The 25,796-nt window shown below is 38.0% G+C and overlaps 1 protein-coding gene across 2 annotated transcripts; it reads left to right on the forward strand.

Moving 5' to 3' along the window:
- The first annotated feature begins 1,977 nt into the window (after positions 1–1,977).
- Positions 1,978–25,552, forward strand: TSPAN3 (tetraspanin 3). 2 transcript variants are annotated; one of them, XM_063345507.1, is made up of 7 exons: positions 1,978–2,134; positions 14,052–14,243; positions 15,378–15,452; positions 19,182–19,283; positions 19,638–19,790; positions 20,096–20,179; positions 24,826–25,552. In XM_063345507.1, the coding sequence occupies exons 1-7, from the start codon at positions 2,072–2,074 to the stop codon at positions 24,916–24,918; spliced, it is 762 nt and encodes a 253-aa protein (XP_063201577.1). In that variant the 5' UTR covers positions 1,978–2,071; the 3' UTR covers positions 24,919–25,552. The 2 variants fall into 2 exon arrangements, with proteins under 2 accessions (XP_063201577.1, XP_063201578.1); XM_063345508.1 differs by lacking the exon at positions 15,378–15,452.
- Positions 25,553–25,796: the final 244 nt, after the last annotated feature.

The following is a 25,796-nucleotide window of genomic DNA, read 5'->3' on the forward strand; positions in this document are numbered from 1 at the left end:
CCTCTCCAAGCATGAAGTCCTAGCCCTTTCTTGCATCCTTTTCATCATTCTCAGGTATCAACGCTAGATACAAAAAAGAAACCGAAGAGCATTTACTGGATGACAATTCCTATGAATCTGTAACAAAACATGTACTACGTTGTGAAAGTAGAGAAAATTAATACAGAAAATCAGAGCAGTCTGTTATGTTTAAGTGCAACATTGAAACTGTGTAACGGCATTGATGTACTAAAATCTTTAAGAGTTTTTAAATATCATCATTAATCCTTTTTTATACGAAACTCCTCTTAGAAAGCCTTTTTTTCTATCAACTCTCAATGCATTTTTGATAGTGTAATCTATATACGCTTTTAAAAATACCACTTCACAGAATTGTAATATATAAAGCACAAACAGACAGCACATTAAAAAGTAGAAATTACAGGACACAATCACACCTTAAATGCCACTAATTCGATGCAAAACCATATTAATAGTGCAACCAACTTTAAGCATATCTTCTGGGTATATAAATTAATTTTTAGTGACAGAAAATGGTCTGATAACACTTGCAAAACTGGGAAGTTTCATCCATGAGCATATAAATAAGGACTTGAAAAGAAAGCTCAAAAAAGATTTAGTATCTCCATGGTATCCAGGAACTGGTTCTGGATATAACTTCCCAAAATTGTAGAAGGAAAAAACCCTAACTTTGCTACCATGGAAACAGAATAGTGGAATATGACTGTTACTTGTCTGCTTTTACAAGACTGATCCTTAGCATATTAAGGCCCTCAATAAAATGTGTAGTTTCGTTTCCACCCAAGAAGTAAATCAGCTAGAAAAGGAGCGAGGAGAGCAAGCTCACCAAGCAGGGAGAGCAGCTCAGGAAGGACAGGTACCTCTACGAAAAGTGGAGGATTAGAGAGGAGAAACAGAACAAAAGAAAGATCAAGAAGATACCACAATGGCAGAAGAAACAGGGGAGGAGGGGTTTGGTTTGACTAGTGAGATTAGCCAACAAGGCCCCCACAGCAAAGGGCTGGATCCTGGCCACACTGAGAAGAACCTTATGAATAAAAAGGGCAGCAAATCCTGGATGGGTGTTACCTTGCCCTCACTCCCAGAGCCCACGTGCAGTCTCAACAAAAGCGCAGCTTGCATAAACCATGCACGTCTTCTCGTAATTTCTTAAGTTACTTTTCCTTTGTTCTTCCCTGGCGAATCCCACCTTCTCTGGATGCGTCCACCAATTATCAATGGTTGCACTTTCCTCACTGTTGGGTTGTGGAACAACAGCCATGCTCTTTTGCTTCTTTGGAAGCATTCCTGTTCCTGCTAGACAAACGTCCTGATTGAAAATGCATGGTGTTCACTATTAAATATTTCCTCTCCCTGCCTGCCATGCCTGGTACACAGGTCATGTAGTCACTGGGAGCCAGGTTCAGTCTCTCCTTTAAAATCCATCAGTGCACCCAGAGATCTCACAGTCCAACTCCATGCACCTTTACACCCTCAGCCGGTAGCAGGTTATCAAGGCAGCCCTGCCAGCGAGGTTCTCGTTGCTGTCATTTTGAAAAAGGGGGCTCTTTCATGGACTTGGCTCAGCTCTTGCCCCCAGCACTCCTGACCGGCACCACCCTTCAGCATCCTGGGGGCACAGACCCCTGCCGTCAGCTGGAAACTGAGCCGGGTCTCTTTTTCCCTCACCATCTAAAGGCCTACCGAAAGGTGTCATTAGCTGTGGTACAGGGGACCTCTGAGGACAGGAGGACTGCTGACCACTCCGCACTAAGCTGCCATAGCGGCTGAGACACCACCTCCTCCTGAGGGAGAGAAAGCCCTCCATTCCGCACACGTGCCTTCCCACCCGCCCCTCAGTGCCGCGCGGCGGCTCCTTTAAGGGGGAGCGGTTCGCCATCTTAGGTTCCTCCGCCCCCTCCCGCCACGTGACGCCAAGGGCCGCCATCTTAGGCTCCCCGCGCCGCCGCCTCAGCTCGTTTGGGTCACGTGGGGAGGGGCCGGCGGCGGAGCGGAGCGGCGCTGAGGGGAGCGGAGCGGCGGGGCCGGCGGCTGAGGGGCGGCGGGCGCCATGGGGCAGTGCGGCATCACCTCCTCCAAAACCGTCCTGGTCTTCCTTAACCTTATCTTCTGGGTGAGCCCGGGGGCGGGCTGGGGCGGGTCAGGGTCTCCGGGCGCGGGGCTGCCTCTCCCTCAGCCTTGCGGTGAGGGCAGGGCCCGGCCCTGAGGGTGCTGCGGGCCCGGGCCGCGCCGCCTCGCCGCTCTCCGGTCTTCGCTCACGTACGGCAGGAGGTGGGAGCGCTCCCCTTCCCCACCCCGCGCCGGTTCAGTTTGTATTTAAAGGCTCTCTGTTTATCAGGCGTCCTGTGCGCCTTCGCGGGGACCCGTGTTTTAGCAGTGGGAGCAGTCCCTTTCCTCCCAGTCCAGCCCGCCCCCCCCCCCCCCGGCTCAGAGTTAGGAGGTGGATGAAGCTGAAGCTGTTGCCTCAGTAGCCTGGCAGTAAAGATTTAACGAGCATTAGAGATCTTGAGGTAGAGATGCTTGTGTAATTGAATACAGCTTGAGTTGCCTTATTGAGGTTTTCAGGTCTCTGCCAGTTTAATTTCTGTAGATATGCTATGGCCATCTAGTTTTTGGCCTTCTACTTTAAGGATGTCTGTCCCAAATACTTAGTATGGAGCACTGTTTTCTTCCTCGTATTTTTAACACAAAATTAGGAGATATATATATAAAAAACTTCATAGTCCAAAAGCAAGTCTTACATTTCACTTCTTCCAGTAACCACAGTTGCATTGTAGTATTTATGCATCACTTAAACCTGCCACAACTACAGTTGTGCTGACAGTAAGATAAAAGCTTACCCGGGTTGGTGGGACAGTAGGTTGCTGTAAGTGACCTTTCTGAGGATGGACATACAGGCTGTAGCTTGGCATTATATTCACTTTAATAATTGGCCTGTCAGAACATCACAGCTTTAAATAAATGAAATCAAATTAAAGACTGTTCTGTAGACTTTAAGAATTCCATTTCTTTTTTTAGCTGATGCATTTCTCATCCTCTAATCCCAGCTCCAGGAACAGAAGATCTGTTGTCGCAGCTGTTCAAAGGTTTCATCTTTGAAAAAGTAATAGTGGGTAACAAGATATTAGAACATAAAAATGTAGTTATGTATAGCTACATCATTTAATATTGAATGTCATGTGAAGCCTAACATGTTATAGGATAAATGTTCTTGTATAAATTTTTACAAAGGTATGCCTGTCATGGATGCCTAAAAATGAATCATGGTCAGGGAAAATGCGTATCTGTGCAGTCTCACCTGCATTTGTGTATACAGCTGTTCAGATAGATGAGCAGTAAATATGAGGCATATTTGATTTTAAGTGGTGTATATTCGGAGTCTGTAATTTTGACTGATGTGCACAGGCTTTGTTCTTTATCTTTGAAGTATGAGGTAATTACACCAATCATTTACTTCGGAATTGACTTTTTTTGGGTGTGGCTTTTTGTTACATGCACAGTTGCAAATAGCATTAAAAAAGCTATATGATAGCTGCTACGTCATATGTAAAGTTTTTGGCTGGACATGTAGTTGTGAGTTGTGTTCTTGATGGCATCATGAAGTAGAGTTTTCTTTAGTTGCTGATATGAATTAGGCTCTGTTTTGAATTAGGCTCTGAATTTTGAATAAATGAAAACAAATTCTGTAAGAACTTTCTCCCCCACCCCAAAATCTTAGTGATAGTTTTCATATTTTATATATTTGAAAGGTATTGTTTATTTGCTGCATTTAGTAATTTAATCGTATGTTGAAATTTGCAATTATTCAGCTTAAACAGTCTATGGGTACAAAGTTATTTTGTGTGATACTGAATCTATTTTTAATGACTCTTTTTGAGACAACCTTGACTTAGTTTAAAATGAACAGATTGTATTTAGGTAGGATGTACTTAATGTCAAATTAAATTTTCACCAATCTTGTATTCTGTAAACTATTTCCAGCCTAAGAAGTCAACTTGTGTTGATAGCTCTTTGGCGGATAGGTAACTGGGTTCCTTGTGCTGGAACAACCTTACCACTCGTCAGCTGCATGTAGAATGAGGCAGGCTTTCTAAAAGTGAGAATTACAAAAATAAATGTTTTTCCTTTATTTCTGCAAGCTATAGCCTAAGAATAGGAAATCTACATACTTTCATCAGAAGTAGTACATCTACATTTTTAAATGGCAAAAGAGAAAGAATTCCAACTCTTGATCTAGTATGTTTCATTTGTTGACTGAGCTGACTGTGTGCATTAACATTTGGTGCCCATCTAGTTGACAATGTAATTGCTTCTGTGCTGTTACAGAAATCTTTTGCTTGTCATTCATATGTAGTTCCAATTTTGATAATTAGATCATTCAGATTTCCACTGAGACTTGACAATAGATAACTGCCTGGTCAAGTAGCTATGAAACATCCTTTAATTGCTTTTATAAATTTAATGGGCCTCTATAGGGTATCATATATAGATCTTATGTATTACCATCATCATCATCTTCTTGGTCATCTGTAGTAACAGCAAGTTGCTTCTGCATAGTTTGCTGTTAAAGTTTTGCAAGAGTAGCCGATCAAAGTGAATTATAACTTCTTGACACTCTGCCCCCCTGACCATGGGTCTCATTTGTGGGAGGATGTAAATGTTCAGAGTGCTTTGAGCTGTCTTATGAATGCAGGATGTTCAGAATCAAATCACTTCTGCTGCTGAAGAAAAAGCAGAGATGTTTTTGTTAAACTCTGTAGTCTAGGATGTAACTTTTTTTTAAAAAAAATTTCTTTCAAGCCTTCTGAAAAAGGGAGATCAGGCTTGCTGACAGGTCATAGCCATACCTACTCATTCATCAACTATGACTGCTGACTTTAATGACCCAAACTCTACTCAATTTGCCAGTGATTCTACCAATTGATCTCCTTTTGGAAAGTCTTGTGCTACTTATTAATTTTCTAGTTGACACTATAAAAAAATCATCTTATTTCTGTATAGTCTTGTGAAAGCTTTTTTCACATCCTGTTAAATTCTTATATTTTTTTAAGAAAATAGGCTTTAGAAATGATCTTCCTCTTGCCACAGGACAGGTGCTAGTTTGTCATATAGAAAAGAGGATGGGCTTTACACACCTTTCCAAGTTTTTAGTGCGGCACCTGAACAGTTTAGCCAAGTTGTATTTGCAAGGGTGTCAAGCATCAAGTACATTTAGTGTAGACCTACCTATTACCTTAAAAACAAAGTACTGCAGGAAAACATGATCATCATGAGTAGTAGTCATCCAGAGTAGCATGATGTTGATCTTGCATGAAATACCTATTTGATTTTTGTATAGTTTGTCAAGGACTGCTTAAGCTCAAAGGTACTTTACAAAGAAATGCATTGATGAGAAGGATCAGTTAAAACTTGCCGTTCTTAGAAAGATCAGAGGAGTACAGATCAGATTAATGTGTTTCTTAGTGTTTTGTTGTTATGAATTAGTTTTGGAGTAGATATGGTAAATGGCAAAGGAAGAGCAGTCCTTCATTTGATCTTTATCTCATCTTAAGTTTGCATAAGATCTGTTTTGGTCAACTAGTGACTTCTTTGTTGTTTAGATAGTGCTGAGTCCTTTTCTTTGAAGAAGGGTATTGTATAGGAAGTGGTTGTGATTTGAAAGACAATACATCTTAGAAATAAAAAAAGGAAAATTCTAGTACATCTATTCTCAGAAATATTTTTGGTAGAGTGGAAACCCCAACATCGATTGACCTGTCTGAGGATTTAGGGCATGATGTGATGTTTGTTTTCAGTGTGGAAAGATTAGGATGACTGGTATGACAGACAGACATTAAACTCTAATCTTAAAAAAAAAAAAAAGTTTAAATAGCAGTTGCTAATCAGACATATTTTTTGATATCTTCATGATGAAACGTCGAATCTGACCAATTACAAATAAAAGATGATTATAAAGTATTTGAGAATAGCATGGTTTTTTTAAAAAAACCCCTTTGTTAAAGTGAAAGTTTGCATTCATTTGAAAGAGGAAGAAATAAGTTTACCTGGAACAAATATCTAAAGATCACTATCAAATGTGTTTATTTTGAGAACTCTTAAATTAAGGATTCATTGGGTGACTTGCATAATTCAGTCAAAAGCATTTTGAAGAAATGAGATGAAGACAAGAATGCTAGGGAAGTATTTTCAGGCTTATGTTTAGGATACAGGATAGATGGATAAAATATTCAGAGATGCTTGTAGTCTTGCTTCAGAAGAGGGAGTCCGTCTATTTTATATTCCCAAAGAATATATGTACTTTGACAGCCTGCTCTGCTAAAACGGTCCCTAATACCCTATGCTTACCTTGAGACTCTTTTCTTCATGTCTGTGTCCTGCTCCTTGCAAAAAGGAATGAACTCTGCTTCTGTGGTACGTTCAACTCAGTAGTTGAGAACTAACTTTTTAAGTTGCTCTTGCAATTATTTAACTGACTTGTAATGATTACTTTTACAGTTCATTTGACTAAGCTATTATGAAACATTCTTTGGTATGATTATTTAGAGAAATCTCAAGGCTTCAGTTCTGTACAGCAAGAATGCTTTCTGCAGTTCTGTGCTCACTTTCCTACTTGGGTATGCACACAGTACAGTAACCATAGTATTAGAAATTATTTAGTATTATCTTAGAGGAACTATCTATGCTATCCTTAAAAGGAGCTGCAGCTATCAATGTGTATGTAGTGTGGTTTGGGTTTCTGGTAGAAAAGAAAGAAAATACAGCAATGGGAGAATTCATTGAAATGTATCGGTAGAAGGACAAAGTAGAAAAGTAGAGCTCACTTCCTCTTACATGTAGGAATAAGCCAAGTAATTTTTCTCTTTCAGTGGGAGCTTGAGAATTGTTTCTGATCTGCACTTTTAAAGCTGGGGTAATGAAGAAACTTCTTGAGAGGTTTTTGGTGACAGATGATCCCCAAGGCTACTGATCAGGGATTACTTGACTGAACCTTTTTTTTTTCTCTTGAAGTGACTTCTGGATGTGAAATGTTTTGTGTTTCTGCTGCTATGGTAGTAAAGTGAGTGTATTTGGAGGACTGTAACAGTTTGGAGTCCCGTACATTAAAGAAATTAACTTTTTATCAAAAATTAGGATTTAAAACTCTGGAAGTGTCATGCCCTTTCTGAGTTTTTTTTAACAATATTTGGACACAAATATTCAGGTAGTAAACATGGGCCAGGCCCCGATTTTTGGCAAGGCTTTGATTTGCTTTTAAGTAACATGGTAGTTATCATTTATGTTTCTTTACAGGATGAGTTTCAAGTCTTTGTCTGAGATTTTTCAGGATTTTTTGTGTCTGGTCTTGTGCTTAAGAGTAGAGCTACTACCAAACAGATGCAAAAGCAACTTGCAAAGCTAAATGCGGTATCTTTGAGTCATGCATGGAATTCGAAATATCGCTTTACCTGGAGAAACTCCATGGCATGGAGTAATCATCATTGTTCTTGTGCAGGGCAAGGAATCTGGAAACAGTGGAGCACCAGGCCGAGTTACAAATGTGATGACTAAATAGGTGTAAAAGAATGGCTATATTGTTAACATCTGTTTTAGTTTAAAAAAAAAAAAAAAAAATTCCTCAGTCTGGTGTTGCACTGCCTCTTGCAATTAGTGATACTTAAAACATGTAATGCCAAATGCAGAAGCAGCCTAGTTCAGCCTTTTGCTTTAGCTGCAAAAGCATTTGAATTTGAAATTTTTATGCATAGCGTTACAGAATTGAATTTGGCTAGTACAGACAAAGCAGTCTGGCTTACTTGACTCTTACAGGGCTTTGTTTTAAAAGCCTTTAAAATACTTCTAACTATCTTACTAAGTTGAGTGGAATTGCTAGTTTTCTTCTCCCAAAGGGTAAGTCAGCTATAACTCAGTGTTCCACTTAAATTGTTATTGATGAGAATAAAGTCAAGGGTGTCAGGAAACCATTGGGTTCTAAGGTGGATGGGCACCAAGGTAAGCAAGTAGAGAAAGTAATGTCAAGTATGGGTGTGTATTTGTTTCAGAGCAGAGTGGAGAGGGAGATATGGAGTAGCTAATGGTGAAAAGAATGTAAGAGAAATAAACAGCAGAGATACCCTATAGGGCTTTTGAAGTTAGAACTGAAGAACTAGATTTTGGAGCTCAGAAAGCTAAAAGGAAACCTTAAAGCAGCAGATTGGGGAAACTCTTTCTCTGACAGTAATGGGGCTATCAGTACTCTAGTGTTGGAGAGAACTGAAAATGTTAGAGAAATGGAGTAGTGAGGAAAAAAATGCTTTTCAAGATACTGTTCTAAGAAGTCCAAAAACTGGGTGGCAAACCATGACACCAGTGTCCCTACTTATGGGTAGGAAACGTTCAGGCATTGGTATGCATGGAGATATGTAACTCTTAGAAAGAATGGAACTGATGGAACGGTAGACCCTCAAAAATCTCTCCTGGAGTGTATGTTTCTTTGGGATTGTTTGTCTTGTTTTTTTAAAAAGCATGTTTTTATCAGGTTAGAAAGGCAGTGAGAACAAAGATATACTGAAGTGTAACATAAGGCAATACACAAGTTGGGAACATGGTCCTAGGGCAGGATCCAGGCAGAAAAAGTGAGGGACTGTTACTGTGGAAGTGTTTTTCTTACCTTTTTTTTTGGTTCTTTTTATCAAAGACGATGCAGATGGTCCATTTGAGTATACCATAGGTGTATTTTACAATCCCAGTCTTAAAAGATGTTTTAGTAGTGGAGTGACCAATAACTGGCTTTAGAATGGTATCTGCATTACTACCAAAATTCAACAATGGTAAAATTGGCAGTAGTAGAAATTTATAAGTAGGTGTCCTTACCAAAAAGGTGAAATATTCCTTTTACCTAATTGGACATCAGGTGTAAGTGTTTTCTCATAGCATGTAATTCTTCGCTGCTACCTTCATTTTCTTGTTCAGTGAGTATGTGTTTTTCTTAAAACAGTGAATAAAATGCAGATTCTAAAGGGTAAAACACTATTCTTTGGACTAGTTAATTGAAAAAGTAAAAAAAAAAATAATTCAAAACCTCTTTTTTGTGGGTTTTATTGTGGTCCCAAAGTGAAGAAAATTCAATAGCAAGGTAAGCAGCAAAAGTAACAGGAATCACAATGCTTTGTAAAAAAAAAAATAAAAAAATCTTTGGACAAGTTTTCATCAGGTCTGTTTGGGAGCAACATTAGTAGGATAGTATAAGGAAGCATTAGTTTGTAAATGGAGCTGCAGTGCCCATGGTTGATAAATAAATGATCAACAGAACAAGTAATTTAAATATCTTTTTACCAGTCATCATCTTAGCTAGCCAAAATTTTAGCTTGCAAACTGCTGCAGTGTGTGAGCATTACTGAAAACATGAAACCAGTTCTTTGTGTGTGTTTGCAGCTTTCTGTGAAACAAACAAACCAATCAAAAAAAAAAAAAAATCCCACCCACAACAACAAAAAACCCAAACCTGAAACTGTTTCAAGGTGCAGCTAGACAGTGAGTAGCCTTGTGCATGTGAAAGGTGAAAGCTGACTGTGAAACAGATGTGGGGCAGCCCAAAGATGGGGTGAAAGCTTACTCACTCTAAGAACCCCAAATTTTAAATATGCTTTCCTGTAATATTCTGAGTGATGTTTATCATTGTGTCAGTAGATCATCCAACTTTCCCTCCAGTTCTTTGCATATTTGTACAGCTTTTAATAACTTCTTAGAGGCCCATGCCAAAGCAATAATATCAAGGTTTTTCTGAACTGTAGGAGGCCCATGTATTTTTAAATTTTTTCTCCGATGAAAAGGATGTCTAATTGTTCAAGCCTTTTGCAACAGTCTTCATTGACTGTGTTTGTCTTGTCAGTCTTTTTAAAGGTTAATTCATCCTAAAATAAAGAGTATGCCACTTCAGGTTCAGTACTACAAGTTAGATGCAAACAACTCTAAAAGGATGTGGAAATGCTGAATAACCAGTTATCTCCCTAGAGCACACATGTGACCTGGCAGAAATTCAGGAGCTGCTGACATCTCTATTCAGAGCCTTGAGCAGATTAAGTTTGAGAATTCTTCCTTCAAGCCCTGTTTATAAAAGACTTATTTGAACTGTGCACAGTTCATATATTTGGCTTCCATTTAGTGTCAGGAGATGCATGATTGTAAATGTGTTAGCTTTTTATTCAAATATCTTCGACTTGAGCGAGTTTGGACTTCTACAGATTTCCTGTTTACTCTGCAGGATAATAAGCATTGAGATTTGGATTATTTTTTTTTATTATCCTTGTGTCTTTACTTGCAATACAGATTTCAGTTTCTCTAGGTGATTCCCTTTTTGAGATGCAAGTGATTTATGCAGATGGTACTGTTTTGGGGAGTTGGTTTTGTTTTCTTTTAAAAAGCACGCGTTCAACTTTATTCTTGGGTTGTAACAGGTAACAAGTGTTCATCTAACTGGTGCAGCAATGATCAGTGTAGATTGTATACTTTGTACAGGTAAAACTAGCTCTTTATCTGTAGTCACAGTGTTTATGCTTTCTTTACATTAACATAACATGGTGCTGTGGATGTGGAACAAAACCAAATTGTGCTCAGGACTGGATGTTGAAACTACTGAATTGTGGGAAGGGAGGAAGGACCTCAGGCTAGTCTGGTCCCAATGACTGAACACCTATTTGCAGTTATCTTTGGTTTAGTTTCATCCAAAGCGAGTCCTGTTTTACATTCCTAACATGATTTCAGTGATGCAAACCAGAAGGTAGTAAGTGAAAATCAAAAGGATTGCTTCAAAAGCACTTTCCTAATCCCAGCTAAAATGCTGATGTAGAGACCTCCCCCCTCCCCGGTTTAGAGCAGGCTGAAGAAAGCACCAAGCATCCTGTGGCTGTGGTGTGAAAGGAAAAGAGAAGGCATTTGAAACTTGTTGTTCTGTAGATGAACTGGATAGTGTTGCTGTTTTCACTGTTCTGTGATAGACTAGGTATTGTATCTGTTCAAAGATAATGTTTAACTGTGACACACAGGAAAGGACTTTTAATCTTCATAGCTTTTAAAATTTATGAAAGCTCCAGCAGGCACCTTAGCTTCCAGGACTTGCTGAAGTGATTCTGAGGAAGGGTTAGCAGTAATTTTTAAGGGTTTGGTTGCTTCATGTCTTTATCTTCAGCTTCCTCATTATTCTAGTGCAAGGTTTATAGACATATGAATGCACACTGCTGTTCCCAAAATTCTGCAGCTTCTTCCACAGAAACACCAGTTCCACAACATTCTTTAGAAGCAAAACCTAAGGCCAAATGCTGTCATGGCTGATTAGTCATTGTAGTACCATGTGGGGAAAGGATTTAGTGAAGTCTTCAGACCAGGCTGCTTTAATCTGAGAAGTCTAAAGAAAAATCTGCATTTCTGATAGTCATTATAAAATATTAATTTTGATAAAAAGCACAGAGTGTGGCCTTGGTTTCTGAGACAATATTTAATCTCTGTATTTGTCAGACTCATCTTATCTGGAATAATACTGGAAGAGCAAAGTTTCTTAAAAGGTATATACTTCTTGAAGTAGGGAAGCAAATCTAACACCTGTAGACAGGTGGTTTTTTTTTAAAAGTTAATCTTTAAAAAGGTTATAGGGGAACCTATATATCTATATGCAGTTTATGAACCAAATTTTTCTTAGGAATGAAGGAAGCCACTTAAATGTCACACAACAGAGAAGGACAAAGGGGTTTACAAATGGTTCTGATTTCAGTTTTATGGTATGTTTTCTGTGCCTGATGCTAGCCACAGCTGTGCATTTTCATCTGCCACCTTGCAATATACTGTATTTTTAACAAGCATTTTAGTTCTTAGAAATGGGAGATTACATCACTGTCCTGTCATTCACATGCTTCATTGCTAGGCAACAGTTAATGTAATTCCATTGTTCAGTGACACTACTTTGAATCTTTGCTTTGTGTACAGAGATTGTATGTCTGCATTTTGCTATGTTGTACCTAACATGCCAGGATTTGTATAGTTGGATTAGCATTTCAGCATCTTTTGTGCAAAGGGGCGATTTTTGTAATAGCTTGTTCACTTCAGATTTTCTTTTCTGGAGAAGATGTCTTGCTGTTGGTCTCTGGCTGTTAATGAATTTTCAGTTTCAGTACCGTTGTATCTACATAGCACCTTGTATTGTATGAACGTGAGCCTCCTGGATGCTTTTAAGATTCCTGCGGAGTACACGCTTACCTTCACTGCAGAAAGGGAAGCAGAGAGTTGAAATATATTGCTCAAATCCATGCAGAACTGATGATACTTTTGAGCTGGCTCTTAGTACCTTTTTCTTTGACATAGTGTTTCTGTAACACGCAGCAGGGGATGTTCCATACGTAAAGTATTATTCTAGTAGTGTTCATGGAGTATTGTTTTATAGGAAGTAGTTGCAGTAATATTGCAGTACATCTAGTACATAGTAGCAAACAGTGATGAAATACTAGGTACCAGTCGTCTTATGTCTTGTCTTGTTCTGTGCCACACTGAACAGGTTGCCCAGGGAGCCTGTGGAATCTCCAGCCTTAAATTTCAAGACTTCGGACAAAGCCTTGAGCAGCCTAGTCTGAATTCATTGTTGACCCTGCTTTGAGCAGGAAATAAGACTAAATGATCTTCTGACGTCCCTCCTGGCCTGAATTATTAATTGACTCTTTGATTCTACAATAGCATGACCCAGTCCTGTAGTATTATAGTTACTGGAATTAGCTATGTGTGTGTCTATCTGCCCTCCTCTTGTCAGTGCGGGGATAGGGTTAGTTACAAGGCCACTGAGTGGGAAAGGAGGGCTGGAGGCAGCCTGCAGTGTTCTTCAGGTGAGAGCTGAAGTGTGTAATATTGCAGTTGAGTGAACTCTTGTGTCTAGGATTGTATTGTAATGGTGACACTACCCTTTACAGCAGAATGAAATTCCCCAGATCACATCTTAGTCATTGCGTCTTCTGAGTGAATTGTTTTAGCTTAGCCTTGTATTGGGACACCAGAAAAGTGTGTACGATGTTCAAGTTATGTTGTCTGTCAAGCAAATATTGATAAGGGCCTTTTATTTTGAAATAATTGTATGTTAGCTGGCTCCTCAAGTAACAGCTGTCTGTCCTTCACTAGGTCTGCTCAGCTTAAAGTTAATGAAGGTATTGATGTGTTGGTTATTGATGTGTGTGTAACTATAAGGGAGGTAAGGTCATATCAGATTGATATAAGTGCTTTGGCTTAGTGTTTTTAAATCTATATAGTGGTAGATCCATCCTGCAGTTCTTATTTGCAGTAACTTTAAGTGATTTTTTTTTTCTTTGTAATAAAGACTATTTTCTGCAATGAGCCTTCTGAGAATATCTCTTAAAAGTTTTGTGGCATGTGTCTCTAGGTATTTGGTTCTTTCTAAATAATTAGTGTTTTAAATTTGTTCCTACCTGCTTTGTTGGTTAGAATCAGATTTTCTAGTGCTGTGAATGCTTCAGAAAGGCTGTTGTTTCTAGCAGTTCATCTTTCCCTAGCAGAGGTTAGAGTTCGTAATGTGTGTATCTATTTGTTCTAACATTAAATCATAGGTAGTAATCAGCAAAATGGAAGTAGTAGGTAAATAATGGCAGATAAGAGCTGCATACCTGTTGTGAAAAACTGTTGAATAGCAAATAACTTGCTGTTTGGATGGGCTGGAATCCATGGGAGGGAAGTATTTGAGAACAGAGAGCAAGATTTTGGTTTTCATAGCATGGTTACCCTCCTTTCTTGACTACATGCCTGAGAATACTTCCAGAGTGTAGTCAAAACTAAATCTGCTTAGATTAAATGTAGCTTGAAAACTACCGGCTAGCCTGCATTTGAGATGTTCCAAATAAACATATGCTACAACCTATCAAAGATGTCTAAATTTAAAAAAAAGAATCTATTTTCTGAGGAAGGCCACTTTATGGTGTTTGAGAAAATAAATGTTGCAAAATAGCGTTTCTGAAAGGAGAGTTTGGTGTTCAAAGAAACTTGTCATGTTATTGTGTTTATTGTAGGCAGCAGCAGGCATACTGTGCTACGTGGGAGCCTATGTGTTCATCACATATGATGACTATGATCACTTCTTTGAAGATGTCTACACACTAATTCCAGCAGTTATTATCATAGCTGTGGGAACACTTCTTTTTATTATTGGACTCATTGGGTGCTGTGCCACAATTCGTGAAAGTCGCTGTGGACTTGCTACGGTAAGTTACAAAGTTTTTATATGGTGGTGTTTGCCTGTTTTATATTTGGCTGCCTTCTCTTTTAATAGACTTCTAAAATATTTTAAGTTTGTTCTAATCTTACTTTATGGCCTTAAGTGTTTTCCCCTTATGTTTTGTTAAGAACATCTTATTTCAGTTTTCTGTTCTGAATAATGATGTTAAATTAGCTGGTTCTGGCAGCAGAAGGCTCCTCAGTTTTACCTTTTTTAGAACTGTGGTTATCTCATTAAAAAAAAAAAACTTGAAACCATATCATTAAGTCGTAAGTGTTTTAAAATCTCACCTTTATCTGTTCTGGTTGAAAAGCTGAAATTGGACAGAGAATGGTGAGCCAGGAGCCTTCTTGATTTAAGTATCTTGCATCAAGTTTAACTGAGAGTTGTTATGATCATAGAATGGTTTGGATTGGAAGGGACCTTAAAGATCATCTAGTTCCAACCCCCCCTGCCCTGGGCAGGGACACTTGCCATTAGACCTGGTGATGCCTAAATATTTTTCTGTATGGCTTAATTTGGACACTTGGTCTGCAGTATTTTATGTCATGTGTTTCCAAGCATTTTAACTGTAATTTTGTCTTGAGAATTAGGTAGAAGAGAGGCCAGTATTTAAACTGTCCCCATGGGGGCAGCGGGGTGTCAGAGTGTTTTTGATACTGTGTAGACTTCTTTAACAGTTTTCTTTTAAAGTGCTCCTAAATTTACCAAGACAAATGTATATCTTGCTGTCTCTGTCAGTTCTTACAGGGCTTAATCTGAAGAAATGTTCCCTTAGTCCATCTACTGCTCTTAGTAACAGACTGGGTAGCTTCTTTGATGTGACATTCCTATTTATCTGATAGAAAAAAGATTGAAAGAAGCACTTGATTAAAGCACTCCAGTGCGGTGTTTTCAGTCCTAATGATCAGCACTTGCCTGGCTGGGTAGCTTCTTAATACTTGGTGAAGCCATGACACTAGTTTATTGAATGAAGTTAATTCTGAACTCATTTAGTCAGCTGCCTGCTTTACTGTTAAATCAAAACCTTACCTGAAAAATTACTTTAAATAGCAAAATCTACATGGAAAGCAAATAGGTATAAACTATTTGCACAGCCACACTTGATTATATTTTACAGTTTGTGATCATCCTGCTCTTGGTTTTTGTCACTGAAGTTGTGGTGGTGGTTCTTGGATACATCTACAGAGCAAAGGTAATAACTTCTCAATTTCAGTAAATGTTTTGTTGTGAACTGTGACCAAAATACAGAGATATAGTCTTTACTGTATTTGATTCTGTAGAATTGTTAATGGGTATTTAAGGGAATAAAACTAAACCTCTAAGTGGGCTAATTTGAAATATCAGTGTCTTAAAATTTAAAACATAAATATTCTTCAAAGCAAAAAGTTTTCTCAGAGGCAAAAGAAATACCTATACAGTTGAACGATACTAATCACTAACAGTAAAACAGTAGAGGGGAATTCTGGTAATTGGTACCTTTCCATTTTCCAGATGGTCTTCTAATTTATTTATGCTTTGACTTTATGAATTATTTAGATTACGCAATATTTGAACATAGGGTGTATTGTTTTGATACGCAATAACTTAAATGTCTTATGTTTTGGTGTACAAACTAACACTGCATAATAATAAAATCAAATAGATTGAATGTGTTAATGTATACTGTCTAGCTTTATACATGTTGTTGACAAGGGTTACGGCTAAACAAATTATGACTTCTCCCACTGTTTGCTGGAAGTTAAGGACCAGGGAAATAAAATTGTGTTTCTACCAGCATAATACGTGGCAGAAATATACCACGTGGTATTAGAGATACCACAATGTAGCTTGAAGAAAAGAAACTTCTAGCTAGCACAGTTTCACTGGCTTCTGTTATGTCTACAACCAAATTTTGCCAAAATATTAGTAGAAAAGGCATTTTTAGCTGTGAATGTGTAGTATGATCACATCATAGGAGATTCCAGTGATATCTTAAGAGCAAGCTGAACTATTACACCAATTGCCTTTTTTTTGGCCTTCTAAACATCCCAGGTCTTAATAGTTCAGTATTCTCTCCTGCTTGCTTTCTCCTGCTATCCTGGAAGAATCAGTGAGACAACCATTAAGTAAAAATCTATAGAGTTTTTGCTCGGTTTACAAAGGAAGGCTGCCTTGAATAAACAGCTAACAAGAGGACCTTGAACTACGCATTATAAATCTGATTTGATAAGTTAGAATAGGTTGCCTCAACAGAAATGCTCTATCGGTGGTGCTTAAATTCAGGTTATGTTTTTCTCATGGTCTGTACTTGATTTCTGGTGTCTTGGCAGTGCACTGAGAAGATCATTTGGGACTGAGACTTGTAGTGGAAGGAAGTACAACTGAGAATGGGGAAACATGTTGAATTCTTACATGTTAACTTGAATGGTTGCCTTCTGCTCCAATACTTGCAGAGACATAGTGTATTACAGTGTAGTTATTCAGGAATTACTGTGGATCTGATCTGTACTAAGCTGTGGTCATCTTACTCTCTTCTGCATTCCAGTCTTAAAGTTTCTCACTCTTTTCCAGTTAACAGCATTCAGAGCAGATAAAATCAGATGCATAGATCTTTCTTCCCTAGCCCGTCTGAAATCACACACTTGAAACACTTAAGTGTTTGGATTGGTCCCAGCTGCATGTTCGTTCCTCTTGCCTCTCATTTTTGTCTTGCTATCATAGTTTCACAGCTGTAAGTAATACAGGGTCAGAGCTTAGGGGAAGAGGGAAGGGTAATTTCTTCTTGGTGATGGCATGGTCTTATGTTAAGCCATTTCTGGGAGTCAGTATTTGAAAACTAAACCTTAAATCTTTTGAAAGGACAGACAGGTGTTTTTAGTAAAGATGGCAGTTTTCTACTACCCTGCAGTACTTAGCATCTTAAACTATTGTTTTCAAGTGCAGCAGGAATGTCAGAAATAACTCAGATTTATTACCAGTGAACTGGAAGGTGAAATCTGTTTAGATTTCTCATTATTTTTGCCAGGATAAATAATGCAGCTCTGTGCTTTCCTAATTTTGTTCTGTTGTTTCTGACATGGCATGTATAGATCTGTGGGGTTTTTGGTTGTTGGTAGTTGGTTGTTTGTTGGTTTTTGTTTGTGGTTTTTTTTTTTTTTAAAAGGCACCCAGATCATCTTAGAATTACTTTAGTGTTGACTGCACAAACTTCCAAACAAAAGGAAAAATTGAAGTCATGGCAGTTGTTCATCAAAACCATTGGTACCAATAGACTGAGTATAGTGCCTCAAAGTGGCATTGTGCCCTTGTAAGTTAAGATACAATGACTGATCTAAAATCGCTTAATTTTCCAACATGCCTCTTGCATGTGTGGACCCAATTGAGACTCTATTCCTTCAGAACAACACGAACAACATGAAGCATGCCTAGGTCATATGTGATAGACTGACTTGCTGCAGAATCTGCTAGCAATGGACCTTACCAGTAAAAGTAAGGCTTTCAGTAACTGGCAGTAGGGATTAAACAGGCTGTCAGCAGTTTGAGGGATTACTGGCTTTTTTTCCCCTGGGTAGAGTAGTTCACTCTCTCCATTTTTCCTTAAAACCTGCCAGTTAGCTAGAGCTAGTGACTTCTGTTTGGATTGTATATAATTTGCATGACTTTCAGGCATAATGTTGCCCTAATTGAACCATAAGCCAAATGATATACAAGCAAACACTGAAATAAATGATTTAAAAACCTATGTGACAAATTGAACAGCTGTTTTGTTATATGAATCAAAGGTGTTAAATCATCAAACAATTGATTTTAAGCTAGTCTGAAACGAGTTGCCTGTGCAGGCTACAATGACTTTCAAATCATACCTGTCTTGATACAGTGTTACTTGTAAAGAGAACCAGCACTCTTGGGGGAGGGTGGGGGATGAAGCTTGTACTATTGCTGCAGAAATTTCTTCCCTTAAAGCATTGAAGGGAATGATGTGTTCGCAAGACCTTCCTACTGTAACTTGCAAATTTAAACAGTATGCATGCTTAGTTAATGCTCAGCCCTAAGATGACATTCCTTGTACATAATTCTGGTTGAATGTGATAGAAAAAAAAAAAAAACAAATTGGAGCTAATCTTCCTATTGTATGAATGTTTAGCTACACCAAACTTTCTGTGCATTTAAGTTACAGTTTACAGTGAAACATATTACTTAAAAGGTTCTAGTAAGATATTCTCCAAAATGGGCATTATAAGATGCCTTTTTGGGTGACAAGTGGTGATTCTTGTGTAGCATCCATTTCCAACACGTGTACTTGACAGCATCTTTAGCAGCTTGACTCATCCGCAGTAGCTTTAGGAGCTATTGCAGTAGCTGTTGCTATGTACAACATACTGCCATCAGCATTTCTCAGGAGGTGTGGGGGGACTGGGACTGAACAGAGAGCCAAAAGACCTCATCTTTGAGAATTTACCTGTTCTTCAATCAGAATGGGGAGAGCAGGTGTTATGACTTAGTTATATTCTTGTGGTCCCAAAGGGAACGAGTTAGTCCAGATGGTTATACTGGTTTTGGTTTGGAACTTTGAAGGAGGAGGAGGAAGTGGAAAGGTGAATGCATGCTCTTAGGGAGAGCCCTTAACTTCATGGAATGTCTGCCACAGTGTCATAATAAAAGCGATTTCCTTTCTGAGATACACTGCAAAGCTACTTTGTCTAAAATCTTACAGAAGATGGCTGCTTTGTTTTTTCTCATCCATTAGCTGCAAGCTAGCAGCATCTTTGCAAAAGTCAAGTTAGAATTTTAAGAAGCAGTACTACCAAAGTCTGCTGACTTCAGGTGATAGGGAATTACCTTGGTTTCCTGAGTTGCTATAATTAGAAGTAAGATTATTTTACCTAGCCCTGTACTACTTGCGTTGGTGCGCTAATGCAGATGCTGTCCTAATACTTCACAGGTGGAGGATGAAGTTGATCACAGCATTCGGAAAGTATACAATGGGTACAATGGGACAAACCCTGATGCAGCCAGTCGTGCTATTGACTATGTACAGAGACAGGTGAGACTGCAAGACACATGGGAACTTTTCAGTCAGATGCGGTGTTGCTCTGCTGCTTGTGTAGCACATCATCCTCCATTCTGACAGATCTAGGAAACAGCTGATTAGTCAATAAATAGCTTAACTCAGTTAAAATTAGTAGAATTATGACATTGTTGATGGGGAGATGCATTTTGTGTAACTGGCTATCTATGAATCAGTGTTTGGATTCAAACTTTTAGTACTTATGTATTTTTCTGCAATGGAACAGAATCTTAATGTGCTTGTGTTCTTAGTAATGCAATTAGAATTGCTGTCTCATCCCACTTCTTGATTGATAAACTGATAAGGCTCTTTACCTATATGATTTTTCAGTTGCGCTGCTGTGGGATCCATAACTATTCAGACTGGGAGAATACTGTCTGGTTCAAACAAACTAAAAATAACAGTGTGCCGCTTAGCTGTTGCAAAGCAACCCTCAGCAATTGTACTGGCAGTTTGACCCGCCCCATGGACCTTTATTCTGAGGTAAGACAGCCAAAGTATGAACTTACGTAGCCACATGCTTTTGCTGACAATAATTTAACTTTATTTTTAGTGGGAGCATGAAGTTTTGGGTGTATTTACTTTTATCAGGAAATAAATGTGGTTTCTAGATTGGGGGGGAGGGTGTGTGGAACCCTCCTTTTTTCATCTGCGATATATGAAGTAATGACGTCTTTAGTGTTTGGATTCTCTTTCTGCCCTGTTTGATGCTTTTGGGGGTGTTTTTTGGGGGACGTGTGTGTCTAAACGTGGTTGACAGGTGGATATAAGAAGTCTGCTTGTTTCAGGGGTGTGAGGCTTTGGTTGTGAAGAAGCTTCAAGAGATCATGATGTACGTCATCTGGGCAGCACTAGCATTTGCTGCTATTCAGGTAAGAGAACATTCTTTAGCTGTAAACTTTTTCTCACATGAAATTCTAAACTACTCTCCAGGTTATTGCAAGTGTGCACAGAATGATGACAGCCTTAGTCCCTCCTTGGTTTGGGGGATAAATGAGCATCAGTCAAAAGGCTCTAAACACTTCAACATAGAATTTCTCAACCATGCATGGTCTAAAAACCTTTGTGGATATATATTCTGTTAGATTTGAAGATAGCTGAACAGTCAGTGTTACATGTAGTAATCTACTAGAATGTAAATAGTAAAATATTTCTTGAAAACTGATTATCTAAGTGTTATGACTCTGCTCTGAGGGCATTTCACACTTTTTCATACTATTTCATTTCCAACTTTAAAACAGATAGCTCATACTTCATGCCATTTTAGAGGTACATCATCTTAACTGTGCTTCATGACATACAAATAATGTCGAGACCACCCAGGAGATACACCAGGGTTTTTGACAGCATGTTGTGCTCTTGTTCAACTGAGCTTTGCATTGTGTAGACCCTGCCTACTTAAAATTGAGCACAGGCTGTCTCCCATATAACTTTAGCTGTTACAATTACCCTGGCCATAAAAAAGTAACTGAGGAAATACACTAATGTATATCTCAGTATTTATTTGGATTTTTTTAAAAAGACTAGGACTGTCTTCTAAACTTATCTGTAAAATTGGAATTTTGAATGCTTATCAATTTGACCGGCTTAGTACATTAATCACATTATTTTCAGACTGTGGCAGTGTTACGGCTTCTGAGAAATGTAGTACATATGCTGAATCCCAAGAGACTTGAAAATTAATTTCAAAGTTAGTTTTGTGCTCTTAATAGCATTTAAATTCAGAAAACACTTTTCCTCATGAGTTAGGCAGTTTAGACACTTTTGTTTTCTAAAGCAGCTTTTGAGCTGGATTGTGTGTTTGAAGGTAAATAATCATTTGTAAGCAATCTTGTGGAAATATGATTGATTTTCTGTTTCAATGCTACAAGGATATACTCATAGGTAACACTGTGTACAGTAATATTGTTGAATTGTCCAGAACCAGATTACTTCAGCTATGGAACTTTAAATTTGGTGATATCTGTAATTAGTCTTCTGAACGAAGGTATTTTTTTTTAATTGCCATTGTTAAAACTTTAACTGTTGAAGCAGTATTTAGTCTGCTTGAATGCTGAAATATGTTTGTATAATGTAAATGAATGTATTTTCCACAGCCATGGCTACTGTGGCAGACTTTCTGTGTAGGAGAACAATGTATGTTATGAGGCTGGGTGAGCTAAATCCCAAGAGGAGGCATTATTCCTACTTTTGCAGTTTGCAGGTTAATGGGTCTGCCCCAAAATGTGGCACAGTTATAATCCTCTCTGGGATTGGGCCAGAATTTCTGACACATGCTTGCAATGAAAATGTGGCTGCTTGCATCCTTCTGTTATTCCTGGCTCATCAATTCTAGGCAAGCTTGTGTTGTATCCCTTCTGCAGTGGGTGCTCTTTGATGCGTCTCTGTCAGTAATCAAGCTATTGGCAGAAACTACGTATTGTATAAACAGTTTGTCAAGAAAATAAGATTAATCAGAGAAATTTCTTTGCTAGTGCTGCAGTATAGCATTTTGAAATTTTCTTGCTTAAAATAAGCTACATGATACCTGTTTAGAAAATGAATAGAATGAAGTTAAATATAGAATACAGGGTGTTGGGAATGCCTTTGAAATTTCTTTCTAGTAATATTCATTGAGTGGTAATCACATTTAAGTCTATCAGAGTTTATATTCTTCTATCTTTGCTTACAGTTCAAATGGTTGTAAATTCACATGTTCTAAAAAGACACTAGTTTCAGTCGAGCTGATACTGAACAGTATTCAGACATTCTATTATTTATCTCCTGAAACTTCAAGACATACACTTTGACATCCTCTTACTTGTAATAAAGAATTTAAGTATGTACTTAGCCTGATTCTCAGCAAAATAGTCTGTGGAATAATTGAAATGGATATAAAAGCATCAACTTCAGCAAATGACCTGTTACCTCGGTCATGTCCTGTAAACTTAGAGGAGTAATTATGTTTTTCTTACATCTTGGTGAATTTTACTACCTCTTCCTATACTCACTGCATAGAGTCCACTCTGAACTGATTGTTATTTCATATGTTACGCAATAAGGTTGTCCGAAGTTCATTACCTCTTACATTCAACAAATTTAGCCTTCAGTACTTTCTTTAAAATGAAAAGGCTGAGGAGAATTTTTGCAAGGCTTGGCATTTGTGGAAAACTTAAGTCTTTTCTGCATAGAAGTAATTTTTGGTATGTTCATGTTTCAGTTACCATGGGGATCTTCGCATGTGCAATAGTTCCCTGGTCTCAACTACAGTGACAGCACAGAACTAATAATAAATAGGAGGCAAATTGAAGGGAGCAAAGGCTTTGCAGTGCAATAGAAGTGCTGCTTGATTAGCTGCGAAGTTCATTCTTAAAGATAGCTTTTGTAGTTAGTGATCATTTACAAGATACTGAGGTTGACATATGTACGTACAGCCAGTGAGCCTTTTTGTATGAAAAAAGCAAATTGGTTTGAAAGATTGGATATAGTTATTGCTAACTGGCAAATTTAAAAAATAGATAAAAGCAACTAAACAAACCTTCTGACTGTGGGATATTTTTAAACTTTTCAGAGGATTGAAGAGGAGGATGCATGGATCCTTCCTCAATACAGACTTCTAAAATATTTTTCCTCACAATATTAAGTAGCAACTGAAAAGAAACAGAATCAAATGCCTTAGAAAAGGTTGCAGAGGTGCTGACATTTTTTAAGATTATATAATAAATCATTTCTGTAGAGAAAGTTCAAATATGGGAGTTATTTCTGTATTTAAAGTGAATTCTAGGAATATACCCAGTGGCCTCCTGAAGGATATAAATGTTTTAAATAGTAACTCAAAACCTTGATTACAGGAGGTTTTATTATAGTACCTGATTGTTTCAGATTTTACACAAGACTGTATAAATTGAATGTCTTTGAGTCATTGAGCAGGATTATCTTTGTGTGAATAACTGCAAATGTGATGGAACTACTTTTATTTGACATACATGACTAGAATGAATTATAGCAAAAGACTAAAGGAAGTGTTTCTATGCAGCGTACTTCATATAATCCTTGTTTTGAACAGAGAGAAAGATGAAGTTCTTGTACTTGCAGGCTGCAAGCCTTCTTCAGAGTTCTGTAGCTGCTGGCAGCTACAATAAACCCTCCATCTCACAAGTCTAACTTAAGGTGTTTTTTTTTAATTGTGGATGTTACCTCTTCATTTAGAAGTGCTGTGCCCATGAAGAGGCATTCTCTCATGTAACTGTTTTTTCTCTTACGGATATACCAATATGAGCAACCTGATCTAGTTGAAGATGTCCCTGCTCATTGCAGGGGGGTTGCACTATAGATGGCCTTTAAAGGTCCCTTCCATCCCAAACTCTTCTATGATAAGATCTATTTGGAGTCAGCCTGAAGTGGAACCACCCAAGTACTGATGAAAAGTGAAAAAGGTGCTGTATTTACCAACAGGCTGAAGTGCTATACTCTAGGTTACTCTGCATGTGCTTTTTTGAACCTGAGATGGTTTCTGCTATAGATCCAAAGCAGATAATGCACTCCAGACAAAGAGTATTATTAATCTTTACAGCTTGTTCCTTTCCAGGAAATTAAAAGCTTACACTAGAATTTCATCATGCCTCTTTTTAATAACTGCTATTTAGAGTTAGGAGTTTTAAAACATTCTCTATTCAGTCTTTCAGCAGGCTTGAGTACTATTTTGCATGTACCATCATTTAGTTTTAAAACTTGTTACACATGTGATGTTTGCATCAAACTTTTATTTGTCCCAGTACTGGTATATTCACTGGGTTTTTGCTGTATCAGTTACTGCAGATTATAGAACACAACACTATACCTGATTATTTTTTTTTTAGTAGGTACAGTCTTATTCTACCTTCAGTAAACGTGCAGCTTCTGCAAAATGTGATGTCCTACATCCCTGATTACATCCATCTGATTTAAAGCTTGTAAATGTATACTTGGTGATCATAGCCTAAATTCCTGGCAAACTTGCCAGCACAGTCCTAGTACTGTGAATTTTAACATCAGCAAGATGTCTAAAAGTGAATAATTCACATTGGACGTAAGCTTTCTAATATGTTGTGTTAACAGAGATTGAGCACTTGAAAGAGGCTTCAGTAGTGAAGTAGATTCATAAAGTTTTCCTCTTTCTCATTATAGCAATTAGAGGCTAATGCATTTGAATTTCACTTTGATTCTTCATGCTAGATATGGTATCCAAAAATTGGTACCTTTCATGAAAAAAAAACATTAATTTCTTCCATCTGAATTGTTGAGGCAGAATACAAGTGATTGACCCAAAAAACTTTTGTTAAGGATGTCCAAGACAATCTTGCAAGAAAATAAGGCTGGAGTTTGTGGCGCTTGCTTTTTTTGCATCAGGAAAAGAAGCTTTTTCAAGAGCAATGCATTTGTTGCCATTTTCCTTAGGGAGAATTACAGTCTTTCAGAGCATGCTGACACCTTCTGTGCTGAGGTTAAATCTCTTGAAGTACGTTGTACTCAGCTTGTTCCCTGTTTTTTCTCTCCATAGCTTCTGGGCATGTTGTGTGCCTGTATAGTACTATGTAGGAGGAGTCGGGATCCTGCCTACGAACTTCTCATCACTGGTGGAACCTATGCCTAGAAGAGAAGGCGAACACACAGTTCGATCGTATCTCACTTATGTGGAAGGTGAATGGGCCGGGTCTCCTGCGATAGCTTTCTTGCCCTCAGCTTAGTCAAAGCACACCTTTCACAGATGAGGACAGCCGTACTGTACACTGGTGATGGGCAAAACAACTCAGCTTTACACACACCCATATAATTACCTGTGACTTCCACTGTTCTAGCCAGCTATTCATGTATCTAAATGTTTTAGTATAATAGTAAAACTCTAATTTCAGAACCATTTGCAAGTTGAGTGTAATTTGGTTGATAGGAAAGTTAAAGGATGTGTGTCTACTTTGGTAGATTACCTCTAAGCATTAACTGGCTGAATCTTGCATATAGAGAGAGGATTTTTTTAAGCCTTCGCTACATGGAACTTTCTTGGCCAAAGTTGTACAAAGGAAGCCAGCTGTATTTAATTTGAGAAAAAAACATTTTAATCTTGCCCCTCACCAGTGTCACTTTTAAAAAACACTTAAGTCCAGTACACTTTATATATATATAAAAAAAGTACAAAAAAAGACTAACCAAAATTTTAGGATTGTGTGACTGCAGTTTTGACCTTTTGAGATCAAATCTTTCAGACATTAGTGGTTTAAAATGCAAGCTGGCTTTTCAGGAGTATAATGTATGCACTACTGTTCTATAATGAAATATTTCATTTTTCTATGAAGAGCGGTTTTATGTGTTGAGTGAACTGTTAGACTGTAGATCTTAAATTGGTTTGGAAACAATGTAGCTGTGTAGAGTAGCAAAGTAGTATGTGAAAGTGATCTCAACTGTAAATAGTGAACCTGATTAAATAAATCTCTGTATATGCTCCCTACAAACATGTCTTGTTTTCTGTTTATGATT

This window comes from Chroicocephalus ridibundus, chromosome 9 (assembly GCF_963924245.1).
Source record: "Chroicocephalus ridibundus chromosome 9, bChrRid1.1, whole genome shotgun sequence".
Lineage (NCBI taxonomy): Eukaryota > Metazoa > Chordata > Aves > Charadriiformes > Laridae > Chroicocephalus > Chroicocephalus ridibundus.